The 21,429-nt window shown below is 35.5% G+C and overlaps 1 protein-coding gene across 1 annotated transcript in view; it reads right to left on the bottom strand.

Moving 5' to 3' along the window:
• Window positions 1–2,855: 2,855 nt before the first annotated feature.
• DCN (decorin) overlaps window positions 2,856–21,429 on the bottom strand; it is a 100,896-nt gene continuing 82,322 nt past the window's right edge. The window contains exons 7-8 of the mRNA XM_053716905.1: window positions 8,111–8,249; window positions 2,856–4,462 (exon numbers count right to left, since the gene is read on the bottom strand). Coding sequence (XP_053572880.1) covers window positions 4,268–4,462; window positions 8,111–8,249 — 334 coding nt within the window. The 3' untranslated portion in view covers window positions 2,856–4,267. The remainder of the gene's footprint in view (window positions 4,463–8,110; window positions 8,250–21,429) is intronic.

Raw genomic sequence — 21,429 nt, 5'->3', positions numbered from 1 at the left:
TAATATATATTTATATACAGGTATACCCAGCTCATACAGCGGGTTAGGGACCGGAGCCCCGCTGTAAAGTGAAAACCGCCTTAAAGTGAAACAAGGCAGTTTTAGCTTTCTTTTCAGTGTTTAAAATCTTAAAAACATGTTTGAACTAACATATATTAGGGGTGCAATAGTGCTACGTTTAGTTTAACACTCGCACAGCAAGTATTCAATTAGTATTAAATAAATACTGTACCTGCAAAATAGTGACAATTACTGTAGTAAAATTTGCCAGACTATAGCACTGAGACACAGATTGCACTGCAATGCAGTTAACAGAGTGAACTAAGCATAGCAAAATGGTGCCAGTCACTTTTCTCGCAATCTCACAATGATTTACAGCGCTGTTTCAAAATCCTTGGAGGTTGAACTTCAGCTCCACAAAGCGCTGTATTAGCGAATCGCTGTAAAGTGAAGCGCTGTAAAGTGAGGTATACCTGTATTTTTAATATTTTATATTTAATATTTCAATAACTTGCACTGAAGTTAGCAATTCTTCATGTGCGCTAACCCTACTGGGTTAGTCCTAAACTGCAAACCCTGATACGTGTTACGCATAATTTACTTTCCTATGTTCTTCACATAGAAAATAATGTACTTTTTATTAATTAATATATATATATATATATATATATATATACACCTGTATATATATATATATATATATATATATATATATGACAATGTTCAGGTAAAATACATGTCTATAACTACAGTATATGTATAGGAATAGATATACAGGTAAAGACATAAAAAGAACTATGTATTTACAACAAAAAGTACATTGTTCTGTATGTGAAGAACATTGGAATGTGAACTATTAATAACTTCTGTCAGGTTAGTGCGCTAATATAGATGTTAGGTCTTTTTCAGTTTGCTCTCTACATTGTCTTCTATAGGGAGAGTAAGAATGTAATGTGGTTGCGATATTTATTTAGCGCGGGTCGGGTTTCGCTCACGCGCTAACTTTTTACTTTCAACTTGTAATATGAGTGCATCACGAGTAATATAGCCCACAATGGGCTAGATTACAAGTGGCACACAAAATTGGGCTAGTTTCAACACAGTCCACATAGACAACAATGTTAAAGGAACTTTTAGGTGCCGTTTTTTTTCTAACATGCCACGTCAACTTACTTTAACCTATTATAACTGCTTTGTGCAGTTATATTATGTTTAAAAAAAAATACTCATATTTTTTAATCATATAAAGGATATGTACACTTTATTTTGGGAGCAATTGGGGGACCTTTAATTAACCAGAGGTCTGACCTCTGGTTAAGTCACTGAGCACAAAGTACTTCCCCAAGCTTGCGGTAGCTTTAACCGGCAACTCGTAATGGCTGGTTATTTAACATTTATTGGGCGCACGTTAAATTAGTTCTCTTCTTGTAATCTAGTCCAGTGTTATAACATGTTGTATTATCCTTACTTATACAGCTGGGCAAATGGAAAACAGTAGAGATATAATTAGGGTTACAATTATAATCCTGCATTTCTATTTACGTGATACTGTTTTAGTATGAAGAATATTTCATTTACCACATAACAGAAGAAATCAATCAACTGATAACAACCTGCACATTTGTAAACAAAAGATGAAGCTTTTATTGCCCACTTTTTAGAAAGTGAATTTCAAGGTAATATACTGTAAGATAAAGTATTTTTTTTAAATTATTTACATGATTCTAATCTTTACACATGTAAAATAGTTGTTAGTTTATAGAAATATAATTTTTATTTGGATTAATTCAAGAATTTTAAAATAAATACTTTAAAAAAATTATATGACAAAATTTCTTCTAATCTTAGTTTTTGCCCCCTTTTCCAATAATTTCAGTCTGAAAAAGTGTAGGTTTTCCAGTTCTCAAAGCAGTAAATATATTCTGAAGACTTCACAAGCCTGATCTTGCCACATATACAGTATGTCTCGGATTAAAGGGACAGTCTAGGCCAAAATAAACTTTCACGATTCAGATCGAGCATACAATTTTAAACAATTTTCCAATTTACTTGTATCACCTAGGAGGTTCATATGCTAATTTCTTAGACCTCTAAGGCCACCTCTTTTCAGAATGCATTTTAATAATTTTTCACCACTAGAGGGTGTTAGTTCATGTATTTCATATAGATAACACTGTGCTCGTGCACGTGAAGTTATCTGGGAGCAGGCACTGATTGGCTAAACTGCAAATCTGTCAAAAGAACTGAAATAAGGGGGCAGTTTGCAGAGGCTTAGATACAAGATATTCACAAAAGTAAAATGTGTATTAATATAACTGTGTTGGTTATGCAAAACTGGGGAATGGGTAATAAAGGGATTATCTATCTTTTAAAATAATAAAAATTCTGGTATAGACTGTCCCTTTAACTTGAACAGGGGTGATAAAAGAACATATTGCAAAACAATGGAGACATTGCTGACAAAATGACAGTGGCTAGTTATGTCTATTCCAGTAAAAACTCTGGATTGGTTCCTTCAAATAAGGCAAGTGTAGCAAACAAGGTTTGAATGCATTCAAAACCATTTGAAATTCCCCATATATATAAATTTATTGCAAGATAGCAGGAAAAAAAATCTTGCAATTATATCTTTATTTTCTATCCTGTTAATATTGATACTTCATTTTTTTAGTGCTATTATTATATTTAATGATCACCTGAAAGAGGAGCAAAAACTCCAATATTTGTTTGCATTTGTGTAAATCATCTATATTGAGATGTTCCACTTTCTGATATTTTTCCTCATTTTTCAATTCATTTTCTACAAACGGAATGCTCAACAGGCAAGAGGGAAGACCATAGTCAAATTCAATCAGTTGTTTTACACAATATTTTTTTTTATTTATATAACAGTTGAAAGCAAACAATTTGTTTTTCAGTTACTTCATAGATTTGTGTTGTATCTTTAACAGACAAGCCAAACAAACTTTCTACTGGAACACTCGTAAATAGAGTAAGAAAAACTATTACATATTCGGTACCGACACAAAAATACATCTAAAATTATAAAACTTATAGTGAATATTTCAAAAACTAAATAAACATAAAACATTAAGAGACTGGTAGAACAAATACATTTTATGTTAAAGAGTTGTTGTTTTTTCTATGAAAATAGATCAATGGTTAGATGTAACAATATTATGGAGTTAAAAATAAAGATGTTATGGTGTTTACGGAGCTATGAATCTGAACACAATTTAAGGTTCTTTAGAAGAATAGAGAAAAATCTCCAAGCTTTGAATAATGATATGTTAAAAAATATCATATAAAAATGTGAAAAATATTCCATTATTTAAATAAAGCATGCATGGTAGTTGACATCATTGTGACTCATATAGTCACGTTAAAGTAAATATAGATGAAATATAAGTGAATGCGGATGAAATATAAGTAAAAAAATATTTATAGTTCCACATAACTACATACTGTATGATGTTTATTGAAATTTCCCATTGTACTCAACATGATCATGGTACCGAACAAACCAAAACTTCCTCTCCAGTGAGAAAACTTTATTTATTATTATAATTTCTAAAATGTTGATATTTTTTTTATTATAATTTCTAAAAATTTTGAAAGAAATATACTTAGAGGATATAGCAGAAATATTGGAGATGTCCCCCTCACAGTAGAGAAAGCATTCATCACAATTTATAAAAAATATACATTTATATGTATTTATGGCATTTTTATTTTTAGTGTTCTTAAGTACAAAATATGGTCCAGAATATGTGTCCAGAAAAGTGAGCTCTCTTGGTATAAAACAAGAAAGAAAAAAAAAATTATTGTATAATTAAGAAACATATTTGCTCATATAATAACAATCACTTAAGATAATTATTTTGTTTTTGTCGTGACTAAGACTATACTATTTTGGATGGAAAAAAAAAGAGAAAAAAAATAATCTTTCATAAAATAAACTGCTCATAGTCACCAATGCAAATTGAATTCTTTATTACACATCATGTATAATACTGAATTGATGAAACAGAAAAAAAAATTTAAGACCTAAAAACTATTTATGTTGCCTGTCCATTTTTTGTGATTGATGCAACCAATATTCCATTAAAGTAATTAATAATTATATTTTTTATTTTCTTTATTTTTGTAGGGTTTGGTGGGGTATATTTTTCAGTATTTCACTGTTTTATTAGTTGTTATCATCTTTAACACACAAACAAAACAAAGGGCTTTATTTGAAATACAACATATTAACATATATTACAATTTACTTGTAGTTTCCCAGCTGTATAGCAGAACGTTCATATATGCATCTGAAAGCAACTGGCTGTATTTCCCAGTATTGCACAGGATTGCTGAATAGACTGACACCTGAATATGAGGCTTTCTTTGTGTTATAGCCAGGTGGACAAAAATCATTAGTTCCAACAGCAGCAATTTTATTGTTATGAAGGTATACCACCTGAAAAAAGAAAATGTGAAAAATATATGAAATGCATATATATTCAGGCTGGGTGAATGTGCTAAAAGTGTAATTTATTTAGTAGAATGAATAGTCTTGTGGATATTCGTTTTGGACAATAGAATGTTGATAAGAATGAAAATCAATTAAAGATCGGTAATCAAATGCTATTTCCGTTTTTCGAATGTCATTTTCATTTTTGAATGTTCATATTTAGATCAAAAATCCACATTCAAAATTTTATAATTTAACATTTGATTTAACAAATACTATTCAGAAGTTCAATAGTTCATGTGGTAGGGAATTTAGTAAATTGATACATTATAGATACAAGTATATCAATTCAAAAGTTTCTATATCGAATATATTGCATAATTTGAACACAACATTTAAAGAGAGCATTAGAAATACTATTACAAATATGTTGATTCAAATTTTTCGAATTTGAATATTGCATAATTCAAATTGAATTATTAGAAAAATTTGAATTGAATATTACATTTAAAGAAAACATTAGAAATACTATCACATTAAACAAATGTTAGAATGTTGTACAAACATTTGAAAATTAAACAAACAAATGTGTTAAAATTTGTTTCATTTTTTGAATATTGTGAAACATTCCCACTTCTCTAATATATATATATATATATATATATATATATATATATATATATATATATATATATATATATATACATATATACAGATGAAATCAAAATTATTCAACCCCCATTGCAAATCAGGTTTATTGTCAAAACTTACAGACTTTCAGCGGTTTGCAATGAACAAATCAAACAAAAGCAATTGAAAAAGCTAAATACAACAAATGCTTCAAGTGGTTTCCCCAAATTCAACTTTTAATGAATTCTGCAGTCTCAAAATTATTCAACCCCTTCATGGCAAGCATCTTTAGTACTTAGAGCACCCTTTTGCTGTTATGACCTACATCAAAAGCAAGATGCATAGCCAGACACCAGCTCCTGGCAGCATTCCTGAGGAATCTTAGCCCATTCCTCATGAGCAATGGCCTCCAGTTCAGTAATATTATTACATTTGAATGCTGCAAAAGCCTTCTTCAAATCCCACCAGAGACTGTGATGGCCATTGTAGAATCTTCCAGGACTTATGCAATCAAGCCTTGGTGGAATTTGAGGTATGCTTTGGATCATTGTCCTGATGGAAGATACAATTACGCCCAAGCTTCAGGTTCCTCACAGATGGCATGACATTTTTTCCTAGGATCTCCTGATACTTCAATGAATCTATCTTGCCTTCCACACGCAGCAGGTTTTCAGTGCCAGAGGATGCAAAGCAGCCCTGAGTCACCACCATGCTTAACTGTAGGCAGTGTTCTTTTCAGTGTAGGCTTCATTCTTCTTCCTCCAGACATACCGCTGATCCATCGAGCTGAAAAGTTCCAGTTTTGTTTCATCGCTCCACAGAACAGAATCCCAAAACTTCTGTGGCTTATTTATATGATTTTGAGCATATTGGAGCTGACTTTTCTTGTGCTTTTGGGTCAGTAGTGGTGTACATCTGGCATAGAAACCTTCTGCGATTAGTACGCGCATTACAGTGTAAATGAACCCTTTGAGTGCTAATGACGGCTCTGAGATGTCACAGAGTTTCCCACTCTGGTGCTAATGACAGCTCAGAGCCATCACTAGCACTCTCCCACCTTGAGGGAGATCTGGGGGCTCCCACCCGCTCCTACCCTGGCGATCGCGCCTGTAGAGTGACAGGCATTGCCGGGGCATCACGTTTTGCGTGATGACGTCGCGCACAATGATGTGGTGACATCACTGCGCAACTTTATTAACAATTTGTCAATATAAAATATAGGGAAAGGGGGCATGCTGCTTAGAAACCTGTATCTCAGGCATCTAAGCAGCTACAGACCCACCATTGGAAAGGTAATCACCTAACCTTTCCAATGGTGTAAGTCTTGGGGATCTGGAAAAAATAAAAAAAGGTTAAAACATTTTTTTTCAAGCTCAAGCAGACCTGGTGCAACTAATGAAGCCCTTTTTTTAGTTGCATCAGGTGTGCGTAAAACAACACCTGTTTTGCATATTTTTGCTGTTGTGAGGGATTCTATTGAGGGGGTTGAATAATTGTGTGACTGCAGAATTCATTAAATGTTACATTTTCAGTTGCATTTGGGAAACCACTTGAAGTATTTGTTGTGTTGAGCTATTTCAATTGCTTCATTGTAAACAGCTGAAAGTCTGTACATTTTGACAAAAAAATTAAATTGCAATGGGTTTGAATAATTTTGATTACAACTATATAAATATATTGTAAATTGGTCTTGCACTAAGAATAAGGCAAAATCTGGTATTGCAAGTAGATGGTTAAACATTTTAATCAAAGCATCTTAATGGGCCAGAACCATTTTTAGAGCACGCTATAATTTTAATGTATAGCGCAGCAAGCAATATTAACTCACCACTTGTAATACAAGCACAATGAGTCCACTAGACCACAATCAAAATTACTGCTGTAAAATGTAGCGCTTATTAATACTATAGCACAGAACTACATGAAGAACTCCAATACTTGCTCAGCTTCAGCTTAGACCTTGGGCAATATCCAACATACATTTTACTGTGCTCCCCAAAAACAGATGTTTGGGTGCCTTAGATGTTTGTGTGCCTTAGATGTTTGTGTGCCTTAGATGTTTGTGTGCCTTAGATGTTTGTGTGCCTTAGATGTTTGTGTGCCTTAGATGTTTGTGTGCCTTAGATGTTTGTGTGCCTTAGATGTTTGTGTGCCTTAGATGTTTGTGTGCCTTAGACTACCGCTCAAGTGATGAAAAAAATAAGTTTGGACTTTCAAAATAAGTGCAAAAATAGAAGTGCTATTGATTGCACTCAAACAATGCTAACACACAACAGTGCTAATAAGTAATACATGTGTGCCCTACTTGTAACCTAGGCTAAAATGTTCAATTATACATAGTAATATTTATATATATATATACATTTGCATTTGGTTTTTGTGATGAAACAGAATATTAGAATGAGTGCACTTAGAAATGTAAAGAAAATTAATAAATACTGATAAAATTCATAAGTATTAATTTGTTTCCTTTAAATGGTTAAAAAACTTAAATTTTGCACCCTGGAGAGCTGCTTACCTGGTTCTCTTCTTCACAGATCTCTGGCTGTGCTAATAGTAGGCTTAGGGCAGCAGCTCCCCGGGCCTGCACTAAAGGTCCTTTATTGCAGACCCTAGGAGCCCCAGCACTAAGCCTCCAATTAGCAATGTCAGGGTTGCGTGAAGAAGAGGACCGGGTTAGCGCTGCTCTCCAGTGCACCAAAGGTAAGAAAACTTAACTTTTTCACCTGCAGCTTTTGGACATTTATTTTAACAAAATGAATGTAAATGTTTTAAGAATATTCATTATTAATTTTGCTTAATAAATTGTGCAGTCAATGAATATGTGAGGAAACTAATTTCCCTAAATATTCTTTCCGAAAAATTCAGCCGAACTAAAATTTTCATGGCTGCACATGTCTAAAAGGTAAAAGTGTATGTGTTTTGCCTGCTTTTCCCTGTAACTTAACTCTACAAAGTGTGCTTTGTCTTTTTGACTGTTTTAACTGGAGGCTTTGGTTAATGTTCACACATTGAATTCTGTACCTGAATATATTTGTGTTCGCCGAGTCCACCAGGCACTTGTGTCAGAGAGTTGTGATCTAGGTGAAGTTCCCTTAAATGAGGTACATTTGCTATGGATCCATTTTCAACACTAGCAATGTTGTTTAAACTAAGTCCTAACCTGCAATAAAAAATAGATATATAAAAAAAGGATTTAAAACACAATATAATGAAATACAATTACACAATTATTCTTCCTTTAAGTTAGATTTTATTTCAGTTGAATAATAATACATACTTTTATCGTGGTTAAAAACATACTCCAAGATTACGAGTTTTGCGTTAGAGGCTGTGCGGTGCTAACGAGCAGTTTATGTTCACCACTCACTTACAAACAGAGCTGGTATTACGGGTTTTAACAAACCCGGCGTTAGCCGCAAAAAGTGAGCATAGAGCAAAATTTAGCTCCACATCTCACTTTAATACCAGCGCTGCTTACGTTAGCGGTGAGCTGGTAAAATGTGCTTGTGCACAATTTCCCCATAGGAATCAATGGGGGAGAGCCGGCTGAAAAAAAAACCTAACACCTGCAAAAAAGCAGCGTAAAGCTCCTAACGCAACCCCATTGATTCCTATGGGGAAACATATTTTATGTCTACACCTAACACCCTAACATGAACCCCGAGTCTAAACACCCCTAATCCTACACTTATTAACCCCTAATATGCCGCCCCCAACATTGCCGCCACATGTATTATATTATTAATCCCTAATCTGCCGCTCCGGACACCGCCGCCACCTACATTATACTTATTAATCCCTAATCTGCTGCCCCCAACATTGCCGATACCAACATTATATTTATTAACCCCTAATATGCTGCCCCCTATGTCACCGCAACCCACCTACATTTATTAACCCCTAATCTGCCGCCCCCAACGTCGCCGCCACTATAATAAAGTTATTAACCCCTAAACCTAAGTCTAACCCTAAAACCCCCTATCTTAAATATAATTAAAATAAATCTAAATAAAATTACTACAATTAACTAAATAATTCCTATTTAAAACTAAATACTTACCTATAAAATAAACCATAAGCTAGCTACAATATAACTAATAGTTACATTGTAGCTAGTTTAGGATTTATTTTTATTTTACAGGCAACTTTGTATTTATTTTAACTAGGTGCAATAGTTATTAAATAGTTATTAACAATTTAATAACTACCTAGTTAAAATAAAGACAAATTTACCTATAAAATAAAACCTAACCTAAGTTACAATTACACCTAACACTGCACTATAATTAAATGAATTACCTAAATTAAATACAATTAATTACAATTAAATAAAATTATCTAATGTACGGAACCCCCCCCCCACTAAATTACAGAAAATAATATAGAAATTACAAGATTTTTAAACTAATTACACCTACTCGAATCCCCCTAACAAAATAAAAAAGCCCCCCAAAATAAAAAAAGCCCTACCCTACACTAAATTACAAATAGCCCTTAAAAGTGCCTTCTGCGGGGCATTGCCCCAAAGTAATCATCTCTTTTACCTGTAAAAAAAGTACAAATACCCCCCAACATTAAAACCCACCACCCACACAGCCAACCCTACTCTAAAACCCACATAATCCCCCCTTAAAAACCTAACACTAACCCCTTGAAGATCACCTTACCGGGAGATGTCTTCACCCATCCGGGCAGAAGTGGTCCTCCAGACGGGCAGAAGTCTTCATCCAACCGGGCAGAAGTGGTCCTCCAGACGGGCAGAAGTCTTCATCCAGACTGCATCTTCTATCTTCATCCATCCGGTGCGGAGCGGGTCCATCTTCAAGACATCCGACGCGGAGCATCCTCTTCTGTCCACGTCTGACGACTGAATGAAGGTTCCTTAAAATTATGTCATCCAAGATGGTGTCCCTTCAATTCCGATTGGCTGATAGAATTCTATCAGCCAATCGGAATTAAGGTAGAAAAAATCCTATTGGCTGATGCAATCAGCCTATAGGATTGGACTGGAATTCTATTGGCTGATTGAAACAGCCAATAGAATGCCAACTAAATCCTATTGGCTGATTGGATTAGCCAAAAGGATTGAAGTTCAATCCTATTGGATGATTGCATCAGCCAATAGGATTTTTTCTACCTTAATTCCGATTAGCTGATAGAATTTTATCAGCCAATTGGAATTGAAGGGACGCCATCTTGGATGATGTAATTTAAAGGAACCTTCATTCAGTTGTCCGCCGTGGACAGAAGAGGATGCTCTGCATTGGATGTCTTGAAGATGGACCTGCTCCACGCCGGATGGATGAAGATAGAAGATGCCGCCTGGATGAAGACTTCTGCCTGGGTGGATGAAGACTTCTGCCCGTCTGGAGGACCACTTGTGCCCGGTTGGGTGAAGACGTCTCCCAGTAAGGTGATCTTCAAGGTGTTAGTGTTAGGTTTTTTTAAGGGGGGATTGGGTGGGTTTTAGAGTAGGGTTGGTTGTGTGGGTGGTGGGTTTTAATGTTGGGGGGGTATTTGTACTTTTTTTTTACAGGTAAAAGAGCTGATTACTTTGGGTCAATGCCCCGCAAAAGGCCCTTTTAAGGACTATTTGTAATTTAGTGTAGGGTAGGGCTTTTTTATTTTGGGGGGCTTTTTTATTTTGTTAGGGGGATTAGAGTAGCTGTAATTAGTTTAAAAATCGTGTAATTTCTTTATTATTTTCTGTAATTTAGTGTTTGTTTTTTTTGTACTTTAGATAATTTTATTTAATTGTAATTAATTGTATTTAATTTAGGTAATTTATTTAATTATAGTGTAGTGTTAGGTGTTAGTGTAACTTAGGTTTGATTTTATTTTACAGGTAAATTTGTCTTTATTTTAACTAGGTAGTTATTAAATAGTTAATAACTATTTAATAACTATTGTACCTAGTTAAAATAAATATAAAGTTGTCTGTAAAATAAAAAATAAACCCTAAGATAGCTATAATGTAACTATTAGTTATATTGTAGCTATTTTAGGTTTTTTTTACAGGTAAGTATTTAGTTTTAAATGGGAATTATTTAGTTAATGATAGTAATTTTATTTAGATTTATTGCAATTATATTTAAGTTCGGGGGGTTAGGGTTAGACTTAGGTTTAGGGGATAGAATTCTATCAGCCAATCGGAATTAAGGTAGAAAAAATCCTATTGGCTGATGCAATCAGCCAATAGGATTGAACTGACATTCTATTGGCTGATTGAAACAGCCAATAGAATGCCAAATCAATCCTATTGGCTAATTGGATCAGCCAATAGGATTGAAGTTCAATCCTATTGGCTGATTGCATCAGCCAATAGGATTTTTTCTACCTTAATTCCGATTGGCTGATAGAATTTTATCAGCCAATCGGAATTGAAGGGACTCCATCTTGGATGATGTCATTTAAAGGAACCTTCATTCATTTGTCCGCCATGGACAGAAGAGGATGCTCTGCATTGGATATCTTGAAGATGGACCTGCTCCGCACCGGATGGATGAAGATAGAAGATGCCGTCTGGATGAAGACTTCTGCCTGTCTTGCGGACCACTTCTGCCCGGGTGGATGAAGACTTCTGCCTGTCTGGAGGACCACTTGTGCCTGGTTGGGTGAAGACGTCTCCCAGTAAGGTGATCTTCAAGGGGTTAGTGTTAAGTTTTTTTAAGGGGGGATTGGGTGGTTTTTAGAGTAGGTTTGGTTGTGTGGGTGGTGGGTTTTAATGTTGGGGGGATATTTGTACTTTTTTTTTACAGGTAAAAGAGCTGATTACTTTGGGGCAATGCCCCGCAAAAGGTCCTTTTAAGGGCTATTTGTAATTTAGTGTAGGGTAGGGCTTTTTTTATTTTGGGGGGCTTTTTTATTTTGTTAGGGGGATTAGAGTAGGTGTAATTAGTTTAAAAATCGTGTAATTTCTTTATTATTTTCTGTAATTTAGTGTTTTTTTTTTTGTACTTTAGATAATTTTATTTAATTGTAATTAATTGTATTTAATTTAGATAATTTATTTAATTATAGTGTAGTGTTAGGTGTTAGTGTAACTTAGGTTTGGTTTTATTTTACATGTAAATTTGTCTTTATTTTAACTAGGTAGTTATTAAATAGTTAATAACTATTTAATAACTATTGTACCTAGTTAAAATAAGTACAAAGTTGTCTGTAAAATAAAAATAAACCCTAAGCTAGCTACAATGTAACTATTAGTTATATTGTAGCTATTTTAAGGTTTATTTTACAGGTAAGTATTTAGTTTTAAATGGGAATTATTTAGTTAATAATAGTAATTTTATTTAGATTTATTGCAATTATATTTAAGTTGGGGGGGTTAGGGTTAGACTTAGGTTTAGGGGTTAATACATTTAATATAGTGGCAGAGACGTTGGGGCGGCAGATTAGGGGTTAATAAATGTAGGTAGGTGGTGGCGATGTTAGGGATGGCAGATTAGGGGTTAATAATATGTAACTAGTGTTTGCGATGCTGGAGTGCGGCTGTTTAGGGGTTAATATGTTTATTATAGTGGCGGCAATGTCCGGTTTGGCAGATTAGGGGTTAAAATATTTTTTTTTTTATTGTTTACGATGTGGGAGGGCCTCGGTTTAGGGGTTAATAGGTAGTTTATGGGTGTTAGTGTACTTTTTAGAACTTTAGTTAAGATCTTTATGCTACAGCGTTGTAGTGTAAAACTCTTAACCACTGACTTTAAAATGTGGTACCAGTCTTGACAGGAGAGGGTGTACTGCTCACTTTTTGTCAGACTCCTAACACCGGCGCTATGCAAATCCTATTGAAAATATAGGATACGCAATTGACGTAAGTGGATTTGCGGTATTTCCGAGTCTGGCCAAAAAAGTGAGAGGTACACATGTACCTGCAAGACTCGTAATACCAGCGGGTATTAAAAAGCAGCGGGTGTTAAAACGCTGCTTTTTAACCCTAACGCACAACTCGTAATCTAGGCCATAGAATTTACCCCAAAACTCCATGTATATTGTGTGGAAGTTTTCATAAAAAATATATTTTATTTTCAAGTGGAATATGCTCCTTTATTTGAATTGAGTAATGATTTGCTAACAATATAATTTTAGATGTACTTTACCATCATACACACTACATTTTTCTAAAATATAAAACCTGCTTTAATCATTTAATCTTTTTGTGACTTAAATAAATGGTTAATGTTTCTCTTTGTCACACACATTTTTTTTTTTTACTTTAGATTCCAATGTGTTTTATATTACAGTGTAATGACACAAAAAATATTGTTCCTTCTCTCTACTAGCATATTTCATATCGATCAACATCATCACTATATATCTCAAAACCATCCTGAAAGAGTAAATGAAAACTGAGGAACTGTGATTGAAATGCAAACATGGAAATGTGTAAAGATAAAAATAATGAAACAGTAGTTGCTGACAGCTAAGAAACAGTTGGAACACCTGCATGTTTGCAAGTTGAGTGAAGCATCAGAATATAATTAGATATTCAGGTGAAGAAAGAAAAATCACAAAAAACTGGCAAATTCTTCAAAGAATATAAATCAAGATAAAACTAATCAATATTAATATAATGTGAAAAAAACTGATTAGCAAATCCCCATAAGGTATGTAAGATTAAATAAATCAGATTAAATAAATCTGTTTAAATACCTATAACACTCTCTTATATAATCTGTCATGCTTCACAGGTATTTTTGCCATTGTTTTAATTTTTAGATTTAATTTCAATGTTTTTTATTCCTAAAAAAATTACAATGGCAAGAGGCACTTTTGAATGTTAGCTTTAATATTAAATTAATGGGACAGTCTAGTCCAAATGAAACTTTCATGATTCAGATAGGGCATGTAATTTTAAACAATTTTCCAATTTACTTTTATCACCAATTTTGTTTTGTTCTCTTGGTATTCTTAGTTGAAAGCTTAACCTAGGAGGTTCATATGCTAATTTCTTAGACCTTGAAGGCCACCTCTTTTCAGAATGCATTTTAACAGTTTTTCACCTCTAGAGGGTGTTAGTTCACGTATTTCATATAGATAACACTGTGCTCGTGCATGTGAAGTTATCTGGGAGCAAGCATTGATTGGCTAAACTGCAAGTCTGTCAAAAGAACTGAAATAAAGGCGCAGTTTGCAGAGACTTAGATACAAGATAATCTCAGAGGTTAAAAGTATATTAATATAACTGTGTTGGTTTTGCAAAACTGGGGAATGGGTAATAAAGGGATTATCTATCTTTTAAAACAATGAAAATTCTGGTGTAGACTGTCCCTTTAAATGGACAGAAAAATAATACATTATTGGTTATTAGGATTTAGCCATTGAAGCATAATTATCTAAATTCAACAGGCTGTAAGGAAAAATACATAATTAGCTTAATAGGCAATATCAGTAAACAAGCACTTTAATGAAGCAGGCCTTGCTATGACCTGCAAAAGACCCTGTTTAGCTCAATATACCCCGTTTAAAATAGAGTTTTTTTTGTGGAAAAATAAGCTTGGTTGTTTTTCTGTTCTATGGCAATCAAATCCACTAGAAATGCAGCTGTTTAAATAAGTTTTACTTTAAAATGGCAGACATGGTCATTTTCCTCCTCACTTCTCAATGGATGCAGAAAAGACATATAACAGGGTGCAGTGGAATAATATGTTCAAACCTCTAGAGGTATTTTCCATCACTAAGTCATTTTGGAAGCAGTGGATATTTCATACTTGACCTCTACAGCAAGGGTTTGAGGTGTGGGCTTCATCTCCCCAATATTCTCTATATGTAATTGGATGTGCCAGAGTTGTCCATTGACTCCCCTCCTTCTCACCCTTTTAATGAAACCCCTGAGGATTATTTTAGGAGCAGCCTAGACCCCCCCCAACACTAGGAAGTTAGATGGAATTTCGGCTTCCAGGTTGTAAAGCTTCTTTTGCCCTACTTTGATTAAGACAATATATGTCAGAGATTAGCAAACTAATTGCGGTATTATAAACTACTGAAAATGTGGCATTTAGTTCCATTCAAATTACATAAAATGTTTCCAGCCCATTCCTCAGTCTGTTGGAGGAGAAATAAAGACAATGGGACTTCCCATCATGTCTAGAGGACATGAACTTTTAAATTGTGTATCCTGTTAGGACTCCCAAATATTCTTGGCCCTGAAACTCAAATTCACTGTTTTCTGGTGCAATTGTACTCTGTCTAAGTCTCTCTTTTGGTATGTGAATTAGGTCCTACTTCATCTCCTGCCAAATTCACTGTTTTCTGCTGCAATTGTACTCAGTCTTAGTCTCTCTTTTGGTATGTGTCTGTAGTCTGTGAAATGTATTTACGTTGCTGATTTCTTGTCTTTAGCTATGTAATGTTCAATCCTTGTCAATCCTTGTGATAATTCCTAAATTTATAAGTTCACTAATGGTATATCCCTAGCCTCCTCCAAATTCTATTGCCTATTTTTTAACTTATCTCACTGTGAATCAAATTTTGTCAATTGGCCTTTGACTGTCTATGAGCATGTCATTAACTAATTTATTGGAATTAGCTGAATGTTCTGTCCTAAAAAATGTAACTCTGCTATGGGGTAGCATTGCAGGTTTAGATAGCAGTATTGTAACATCATCTGTTGACATCTCTTCAGTGAACATTTATAAGTGAGGCACTAAGAATTCAGCAAAATAATTACACAAGACTTGAACAAGGATTGGACAAGGGACAAGGCAAGTTTTGTTTTGTAATACTGTGTTTTATCCACTGTTTGCTTAGTTTGTAAAAATGCTCAATATCTTCACATTCCTTTTTGCTACCTTTTGACTCTATAACACACAACTTTATTCAATTACTCCATCCCCCCACCACCTGCACTGTTTATTAGCACATCTCTCTTAACCTCACCTTACTTTTGTATTCATGAACTTCACACATTTCTAAAGATTCTCTCTCCCCCTCATCCCAAAAACAGTCTCATTACTGCAAATATGCATTTCATCTTATGTCACTCTCCCTCTTGCTCATACTAGCTGCTGGTGACATCTTACCTAATCCTGGCCCCCCCACAACTTCCTAGCCTTGCACAACCATGTGTGCCTTTAAACAGACTTGAAAAAAAACCCTCTGGTAACCTTAATCTCATTCCTCTTGCATCTAAAGCCACCACCTCCTTCACTTGTGCACTTTGGAACTCTCGCTCTGATTGCAACAAGCTCAATTCTATCCATGACCTCTTTATCTCCCACTCTCTTAACCTTCTGGCTCTCACATAAACCTGGCTCTCTCTTTCAGACACAGCATCCTCTGCTGCACTGTCACATGGGGGTCTTCAATTCAGCCATACTCCTAGGTCTGATAATAGACAAGGAGGTGTTGTTGGTATTTTACTTTCCTCTCGTTGCACCTTTCAACAACAAATACAGACCTTCTCTTCCCTCACATTTTCTTAATTCAAAACACACATGGTTCACTTATTCCCTCTCTATATGTGTTGCAGTCATATACCGCCCCCTGGCTCCCCAACTCTATTTCTAGATCACTTTGCCACCTGGCTACCTTATTTCTTTTCCTCAGATACCCCTGCCCTCATTCTTGGTGACCTCAACCTCCCTATTCACAATCCCACTGCCTCCTCTGCAAAACAACTTCTGCAACTCATTTCTTCTTTTGGCCTGTCACAGTGGACTGACTCTCCCACTCACAAAGATGGTCACTCCCTTGATCTGATACTATCAAAAACTTCACAAACTCCCCTTTTCCTATTTCTCACCATCACCTCTTCACTTGTAACATCACATCCCTCCCTACAACTCTCCCTCCTTCTAACCCTCACACCAAACTTCACGGAAGCATCAAGTCATTAGATCAGCAACAGCTCACTAGCTCTCTCAAACCTCTCTTCTCTTCCATTCCCTCATTTTCCTGCCCTGATGAATCTATCTGCCACTATAACTCCACCCTTACATCGGTCCTTGACAATCTGGCCCCACCTACCATATCTAGGAAATCATACACTCATCCTCAGCCATGGCATACTCCTCTGACACTGAACCTATGCAGATGTTCCCATACTGCTGAGTGACACTGGAGGAAATCTCGGAGTTCAGCTGCCTTTCTTCACTACAAGTTCATCTTAAACTCTTACTATTCTGCCATTAATCTATATAAGCAACACTACTTCTCTAATCTTATTTCTACTCTTTCTTCATACCCAAACCATCTGTTCTCCATGTTCAATACTCTTCTCCGCCCACCCCCACCTTCTACTACAACTGCTCTCTCAGCTCAATATTTTGCTAGCTAATTCAATAACAAAATCGACTCCATCAGAAATGAAATTAGCTCTCAACATACTACCGGTCTCCCACCCCCTCAAAAGCTCACAATCATCCAAAACCCACATAGCCATGAATTTAGCTCTTTTGCCCATGTTACAGAGGAAGAAGTTTCTGTCCTTATACTGTCCTCTCACCTGACTACTTGTCCCCTCGACCCCATTCCCTCACAGCTACACCCCTCCCTCTCTTCTACCCTTACTCCTATACTCACACACTTTTTTAACCTCTCCCTCAGCTCTGGTATATTTCCCTCATCTCTAAAACATGCACTGGTCACACCTATCCTCAAAAAACCTTCTCTCGATCCAACCTCCCTATCCAACAACCACCCTATTTCCCTACTCCCTCTTGCCTTAAAGCTTCTTGAAAAGCTAGTATATGCATGTCTATACCATTTTCATACATTTAACTCCCTCTTTGACCCACTGCAATCTGGATTTTGCCCCCATCACTCCACAGAAACAGCAATTGTTAAGGTTACCAATGACCTACTTACTGCAAAATCGAAAAGCCACTTCTCTCTGCTTATTCTCCTTGATCTGTCTGCAGCCTTTGATACTGTCAACCACCCTCTTTTTCTCCAAACCCTCCAATACTTCAGCATTTGCAACACAGCTTTCTCGTGGTTCTCTTCTTATCTGTCTAACCATACCTTTAGTGTAGCCTACTCTGGGGCATCCTCTGCCCCATTACCACTTTCTGTTGGGGTACCGCAAGGCTCTGTTCTTGGCCCCTTCTCTTCTCAACCTACACGTCATCATTAGGTTCCTTAATAAAGTCCCAGGGGTTTCATTATCATTTGTATGCTGATGACACCCAAATCTACCTCTCTGCACCAGACCTATCTTCTTCCTTGCTAAACCGTGTCACTAACTGTTTCTCTCATATCTCATCTTGGATGTCCTCTCACTTCCTCAAGATAAATCTCTCCGAGCTCCTTATATTCCCCCCTTCTTCCAAAATCTCTACCCGCCCATTTCTCTATAACTGACAATAACTCCATCATTACCCCTACCCCACATGCCCGATGTCTTGGGGTCACACTTTACTCAAATCTTTCTTTCACTCGTCACATTCAGTCCTTGGCTAAAGACTGCCACTTCCACCTTAAAAACATCTCTAAAATGAGACATTTCCTTACACAAGACTCAACTAAGATTCTAATACACACTCTCATCCATTCCAACCTCGACTTCTGCAACTCCATTTTCTCTGGTTTCCCTAGCTGCCGCCTAGCTCCTTTACAACCCATAATGCTTCTGCCAGGCTCATCTTCCTTACACGTTGCTCTTCATCTGCTGCACCTCTCTGCCAATCCCTTCACTGGCTTCCTCTTGCCTTCAGGATTAACCATAAAATTCTCATTTTGACATACAAAGCCCTCAACTGCACTGCTCCCCTCTACATCTCAGACCTTGTCTCCAGATACTCTCCCTCCCATCCCTTTCACTCTGCTCATGATCTCCTACTCTCCTCCACTCTTGTTACCGCCTCACATTTTCATTTATAAGACTTCCCCAGATTGGCTCCCATCCTATGGAACTCTCTGCCTTACTCCACAAGACTCTCCCCTAGTTTTGAAAGTTTCCAGCACTCCCTAAAGAATCTACTATTCAAGGATGCATGCAACCTACACTAACCTTCCTAACTCCATTGCTATCCCTTTGAACTGCTTAGCTTGTAAGCCTATGAGTCCAGCTGTATGTAGTTCACTTTCATAAGAACCAACTACAACAGTGCAACTCTCGGCAGGGCCCTCTACCCATTTGTTCCCTATAAATGTTATATTGTATACCGTTTATGTTTATAGTGTTGCAGAATCTTTTGGCGCTCTACAAATACCTGATAATAATAATAACAGAGGCTCTAATGAATAGCTCCTGATAGCTACCAAATATTCTGTTGTTAGAAACTGGAAAAAGACCACCCTAGATATAAGAATATAGAGGCAATGGCTACAATTGTAAATTACAGAATGATTTTCCCTGTGAATTCTGGGATCCATGGGATTCCTTAGACCCCAAACTGGCCTTTACAATGTAATTGGTATAGTAAAAAGATGTATATGGAGATCATATCAGGTGGGTTCCAAGACTAGGGAGAGTACAAATTTCCTCATTTTACCCTGAGTTTTTTCTTTTTTTTCTTCCTTCCTCTTTTCTCCTACCATATTAGATAGCTATTTAGTATTTCTAAGTAGTCTGTACTCTTTTTTTGTTAGTGCCTAGGTTTAGCCATATGTATTTAATTTCTTAAGTTCTTGCAGAGATAATACTACTATGTTTATGTTCTATTGATGAATCAGTATGTTAATGTCAACTCTTTCAATATGTAAGTGATTGATTATACATCTCTGTTCGTACAAACCTGAATCTGGAGTCATTTTTTTTATTTTTTTTTGCTTTCCTTCCAAATTGGTTGGGTTTTTTCCAAGTGATAACAATGCAAAATTAATCCATGCATTAAAAGCCTGAAACCCGCAAATGTCTAACTGTTGTAGAGATAGAAACTGGGAGGTCACCCAAAACTGACATAACATATCTTAAAGGGACATGAAAAAAAAAAACGTTTTTATTTCATGATTCAGATAGAGCATGCCATTTTAAACAACTTTCCAATTGACTTCTATTGTTAATTTAGCTTAATTTTCTTTGTACCCTTTATTGAAGGAGCAGCAATGCACTACTCTGAGATATCTGAACACATCAGTAAGCCAATGAAAATAGGCATATATGTACAGCCACCTGAGCCTACCTATATATGCTTATCAAAAAAGAATACCAGAGAACAAAGCAAATTAGATAGCTGAAGTAAATTGGAAAGTTGTTTATAATTGTTTGCTTTATCTGAATCATAAAATAAAAATGTTGAGTTTTATGTCCCTTTAAGGATACAGTACAGTTTTTTTTCAATCAACCCTTTTGTTCAGTTTGTAAGGAAAATGCTTATTTACATGTGTGAGCTTAGGCTATTGTGATCCAAATCCATCATCCCCACTGCTATCTGAATACCGTTTGTATCTTGGCATGATTGCTCAGTGACTATATTGGCACTTTAAAATATTTCACAAGTATTGTATTTTGCAATATTTATGTTTATTAAAAGTATTGTTTCTGATTTGGCATGATCATAAAACAAAACATAGGCTATGGGTTTCTAGTACATGGACTTATGATATATTTTTAAACTAGATTTTAACAGTACTGAAACTGTAAAATATGAACCCATGCACTCTCAAGACATGGTTGCATAGATGTTCAAATGAAATGGCGCCTTTGTGACCAGGTTTTTATAGGGGATGTGCCTTAATGCAAACTAAGTACAAACATGTTCACAGCAGTGCAGGTGAATGTAAAACAATACTTGTTCAGAAATGTACACATCCAAAGTACAGCTGGTAATTGTGGGAAAACAAAAATTTCAATAACCATGTAGGTAAAGCCAAATTAATAGAATAAAACCGAATAACTGATAATTAGCATAGGGATCTAACTGTTTCGTTTGTGAAAAACAATCACTGTAAGAAAACTCAAACAACCTTTCAGATATGTTATATTCCCTTGTGTCTTGCTTTTGAGATAACAGTGACAGTATTTCACCCACAGGTTGCAAGAAAATTGGAGCATATTTTTTAAACATATATGGAATGTGTTATTTAAGATCCCTTAAGGTATTTGACTGGGTCAGACCATGTTTGTCTGTGCATGTTGTTCCTATATTATGGCCTCTGGGGAATGTGCATGTTTGAGCAGTTATCATAATCTCTGATATTCACAGTGAAAGATATGTCAAGTAGGGTATGTGTTTTGAGCGACTACATATTGACAGAAAGGAACAAAACAGGATACAATGTAGAAATTACTTCATGGTATTGCTTAAATATAGTTACATTTTAGTTTTGCACAACAGGTTGTCCTTAAATAGATATATAACACATTGAGTTTGTAATATAACATTTGTAATTTTGCATAGTAAAATAACCTGGCAATATACATTTATTATTTATTTTGTCCCCTTTTCCCTTTAAAT

Source organism: Bombina bombina, chromosome 6, assembly GCF_027579735.1.
Source record: "Bombina bombina isolate aBomBom1 chromosome 6, aBomBom1.pri, whole genome shotgun sequence".
Lineage (NCBI taxonomy): Eukaryota > Metazoa > Chordata > Amphibia > Anura > Bombinatoridae > Bombina > Bombina bombina.
The sequence above is the reverse complement of the archived record's forward strand: the minus strand, read 5'-3'. Positions and strand labels throughout refer to the sequence as shown.